Below are 5,110 nucleotides of genomic sequence, written 5' to 3' on the forward strand. Positions count from 1 at the left end.
TATATATATATATATATATATATTTATACATAGATTAGGAAATATTTCTAGGAGTGCAGGGAGCCTATAGGCTCTATTCCTTTAGATGTGCAAGAGGACACTTCCCAGCAATCTTCAAAAGGCTTAATTGAACCTAAATAAAATATTATGCATCAGAATAACATACAGGACTTCTTGCAACAGATCTAAAGTTCTAAAAGGTACCTTCAGTCTATCTGTCTGCCCCCATGAGTAAAGTACATTGCTTAGCAAGAAATGACTTATTGTTGCCATTTAGCCAGGGCAAAGTCATATCGCTTCTTTATTCAGCATTCTTGTCTCAATACTTACTGATGCACAAAAATAGAGAAAATTCCTTTTTACTGTACCTCCAGTTCTAGCATTACCAAGAGAAAGTTTGAATAGTTTAACTTGTTTCAGTTCAGCACAATTGGCTCATTAGGCTATAGAATATAGCTGACTTTGAACTCATCTGTTGCTATCAAAGCAGACTGTTGAAACTGAAACCTCTACAACAGACATGTAGAAGTCAACCAACTTAAGAGTAGGCATTTACAAATAAATAAATTTAAACGGTTATGTTTAATATTTCTTCTCACATCCTATTTCCTTTTTATTTTCTCCTCTCCTTACAGACACGATACAGTCCCTCCTGTCATTCTCTCAAGGACGCCTAAGTTCACTGTTGGAGAGAAGCTACTCGTCCCTGTCCCATCAGGCTTTGCCCCATGTGAATCAACTGTTTTCCTCCTTGTCCCTGTTTCTACGTGGAGCAAACATCTCAGTTGAGATGACAGTTCACACATTTTTTAGCAATATATTCCCTCTTGTGTATACACGGCTCATTAACCCAGGCATTGAAGGGAGTGTTACAGCAGGCAGCACAATGAGTGACTGTCTTCGTATGATCAGGCAGGACGTCAAACCTTTTGGCAATCACACCATCATCATGGCTCAGAGACTGGCTAACGTTTTGGAGATTGGCAGGCAACTTGTTCTCTCCTTGGATAAAGGACTGAAGGTCATCAATGCAACGGAGTATGCGAACCTTGGACGTGATTGTGTAAAAAGTCTGACAAAGATGGTATACTGCTCCCACTGCAGAGGCTTGACACTGATCAAGCCCTGTGTTGACTACTGCTCCAATGTAATGCGGGGATGCCTGGCGAGTATGTCAGAGCTGGACCAGCCTTGGAGGGTATATATCAGCTCCTTTGAGAAACTATCCCGTTCAGTAGCAGGGGATCACAGCCTGGAGCTAGCCATTCTGGGGGTCAGCGAGCATGTTAACGAAGCCATGCTCTACGCACAGATCCATGGTCCGCTCATTACTGCTACGGTGAGTACAACCTCATAAAACATCAATCAGAAACTGAAATGGTTTATTTTTATTTTTTTTTACATATCTTTGTTTGATCTACATGCCTTGTTAGTGTTAAGTGTAATTATTGGACAGCCTTTGCTTGTGGTCTGTGGGCTATTTTTCCCCATAAGTGGAAAAAAGATCATACAGGCTGCATTAATGTTTGTGCAGTGCTGAGTATAATCCAAGTAAAAGAATGTTTAGTCAAAGCGAACACTTTGCCAAGTCTTCCAAAATTGGCAACATATAAATTCATCATTGTTGTTTAGTTTCTGACAAGCAGATATTTTTTTGTCGTTGAGAATGAAGCAGCAGACTCAAATATCAAATCTACTATGTTTTGGGTGTCACATGGTGTGATTACTACCATATGTCTGACGTTATATGTGGCTATAACTCATTGTTGCTATCAGAGCAATTCTCATAAAAAGACAGTTTAAAACAGGATCCTGTCATTAATTCTAAAATGTGAATGTCATGCTTATAATTTAGCCATATATTGTGGATTTTTATCCTTTCTCTGCAGGCAAAAAGCCATGGTTGGGAGATAGAGTTGGACAAACACAAAATAAATCAATTTGTAGTTGGCAGTGGTACAGGTTTTCTTTTTAAAACCAATAGATCAGCTTGAAATCTCCAACCATATTCATCTCAAGTGCACTGAAATCGTTCTAGTTCTACTTTTGAAGTAGATCATTTCAGTCAGCTAAATTAAGACACATCGTTAGGGTGTACTTAATCTATGGGTTTATTATGGACCTGTCTTACCTAATTCACGTTTGTGATGGAAGTGATTTTAAAGCGACTTATTTTATTTAAAAAACACTTCACAGTTTGGTATTAATCAATCTTTTTAACTCACGACCCAAAAACTTACAGCATTTCGCATATGATGGGTTAGTTTCGAACTGCAAAGCCTTAAATGTAAAAATGTGTTGCAGACTATTTCCTGTCATTTGTAAGTAGGCATTAAAAGTTATTTTCTTTCATTTCATACAGCTACCGTTAGAGGTATAGTTGACAATATTTTCAGAAATCTAGGTAAGAAATACCAAAGTCACTTTTTGAAAAATGCAAATGTGTAAGACAAATACTATACCTGCTTTCTGCCAACATGTAAACACATCTTCCAAATACACTCTGGTCGTATCAGTGACACAGAGACTTAAAAACCCAAATCAACTGTCAGAGTCTAAAGCTGAGGTGCATAATCCAAGTCCAGAAGGTTAAAAGCTTGTACAGAGATTAGTTCCAACTATTTGCATCTTTAACTTCAGAGCTCAGACTTGAGATTAATCACCTGGATAAATAAAGAGAATGAAAGAAAACTAGATGGGGTTTTTACTCTTTGGACCTGGATTGTCCACCTCTGGTTTTTAGCTTCTTAGAAATGTTTAGTAAATATATCATATGTACAGAGCTGCTTTTATAAGAAGATACAATTTGCACTAGTGAAGTATAGTGAACAATAATGCTATTCTCCTAACCATTCTGTATTTTAAGATCAACATAGAATTAATCTTACATTTTCTAAAGCATTCAGGATTGATTTGGAAATGTTCCTGCTGAAAAGGTAATGACCTTAAGCATGGTTGAAATTTATTAATTTTTTAGTCCGAGGTGGCTGATCATTAGAACCTACTGTATGGAGTCCCAGACGACCCCCGGCACAAGCCAGGTGCGGGTTGGGGGGTCGGGTCCGAAGCAGGAAGTAGATGGGTTGGATTATGGTGGTCACACAGCCCCCAATCTGGATTTTAGAGTTAACCTACAAGGTCATCAAATAATCCCGGTACCGGGCACTGGCACTCCAAAGGGGTGCCAGGTCTTTGGTCCTGGGATAAATGGATGTGAGTGTTATGTGCGAATATGCGCACCACGTTTTTTTTTCTTTTTTTCAAGAGTCTGTGTGTTATGAGTGGGGGCACTAGGGTGGCAAAGTGTGATTGAGACTGTATTTTTTCCTTTTATTTATTTTTTTGTCAGGTTCGGTTCTGAACTGCTGCCTCTCCCAAGAACATCTCAAGTCTCCGCTAAGTGTGGAGCCCATTCCCCCTTCCTGCCCCCCTACACTGGCTGGCGCTTTGGCCCGCTGGTGCATTGATAGTGCTCGGTGTACATAAAAATAGACCAAGCATTTTGTTAGATTCACTTTAAAAGCCAAAAGGGAACATAGTTTTTAGTTACATTTATTTACTGGAACGTTTACTGAATAAATAAGACAAGGATAACCACCAGTTATATGAGGAAATTAATGTTGTCAGGTTAAGTGGAGATTTTTAGAGGAACCAAATGCACACACAGAGGCTAAGGTGGTTTCTTGCTGATTTGATAAGTAGTGGCAACAGAAGCATAGATCCAAAAAAATAACTGATCAAGGAAAACAAGAACCAGAACCAGAACAAAGGGGAACACATGGTTTAAGGGAATCCAGCACTGAGTAACTGCAGAGGAGGAGTATATGAGCCAAAGAGAACAAAGAATAGAGTAATCAACTGATTGGGAGCAGGTGTGGATAGAAGGATCTAGAAGGAAGCTAGGGGAAAGGAGACTGGCACAGGGGGACAACAGAGATTAAAAAACAAATATATAAGAATGCAAATACAATCAGAAAACTACTGGAACGATACGACATGAAAATGAAACCAATGACATTGAAAAAACAGAAAAACAGGAATCAAAGTGTAACTGAAAACTCAAAAAGAAAACTTACACAGGACCTAAAAGTGCAGAACCATGACAGAAGTTATGGGCCTCAGGAAACAATTAGTAAAATACAATAGTTATATTTTTGAATATTTATCTTCCAGGCATAAAAGCTTAAATTTGTTCAGTTTTTTAAACACATTAGATAAAGGTTTAAGAAAATCAAATGACCTAGTTTTCAATTTTAACAGCTTCCAATCTTCTGCAGAGTTTTTTGCAAATATATTGACACCAACCAAAAACTCATAATGTTAAAAAATAGAAATGGTTGCCAGGCTCATACACTGATTTATCCAACTATGCACTGAGCAACTAAAGTTTCATTGTGTTTAAAACTGTATATACATTCATATGTGTCTAGATGCCTGCTTGGTATTCATGGTGTTATTGCAAGTGGAGAAGACAGAGACCCATGGAACCAAGTGAGACAACTTGAACTGGCTCCAGCTAGGCCAAGCAAACAGAACCTAGTTCAAAAAAAAAAAAAGTCAAAAGGAGGTAATGAAGAGCCAGTATGTCTGAAATTTTCTATGCCTTTAAACATGGTTTAATGAAACATCTATGTCCTGGACTGTGGTAGCACTTTTCAAATGTATTTTTCACGTATGCTTTAATTGATAATGAACTTCAGAACTAATGTTTTACGGGCTTTAAAACTTTTATTACTACAAATAGATTTATAGTGACCTCACCAAGTCAAAAAACAGAAATCTGTTTAAATGTATGTTTTTCATAAAGAATTACTAACTGTACAAGGTGCATGCAAAAGTAGTAACATTATTAACAGTGCATATTGAATTAAAACTAGTCTTAAAGACATACCTCTTTGGTTTCACTTACTGGTTTGCAGTCATAAGTTCCAGAAAATATTTTAAAACATCATCTGACACACATCTTAATAGAGAGTGGTCTTGCATTTTAAGGGAGTCTGTGGCATGATTGTGTTAAGAAGGTGCAATTAAGAAAGTTTGCTAAAGTCAAGTGTCTATCTCAGGTAATTGTATGTATATACATATATATATATATATATATATATATATA

The 5,110-nt window shown here is 37.3% G+C and overlaps 1 protein-coding gene across 2 annotated transcripts in view; it reads left to right on the plus strand.

Annotated features, from left to right (window-relative positions):
* The window catches only part of LOC107083785 (glypican-5-like), a 113,342-nt gene that overhangs the window by 33,274 nt on the left and 74,958 nt on the right, over window positions 1-5,110 (plus strand). For both annotated transcript variants that reach the window (XM_015373255.1, XM_015373253.1), the window contains exon 3: window positions 636-1,339. In XM_015373255.1, the coding sequence (XP_015228741.1) occupies window positions 636-1,339 (704 nt within the window). The remainder of the gene's footprint in view (window positions 1-635; window positions 1,340-5,110) is intronic.

The sequence above is a fragment of the Cyprinodon variegatus genome, unplaced genomic scaffold, assembly GCF_000732505.1.
Source record: "Cyprinodon variegatus isolate N-32 unplaced genomic scaffold, C_variegatus-1.0 Scaffold83, whole genome shotgun sequence".
NCBI lineage: Eukaryota > Metazoa > Chordata > Actinopteri > Cyprinodontiformes > Cyprinodontidae > Cyprinodon > Cyprinodon variegatus.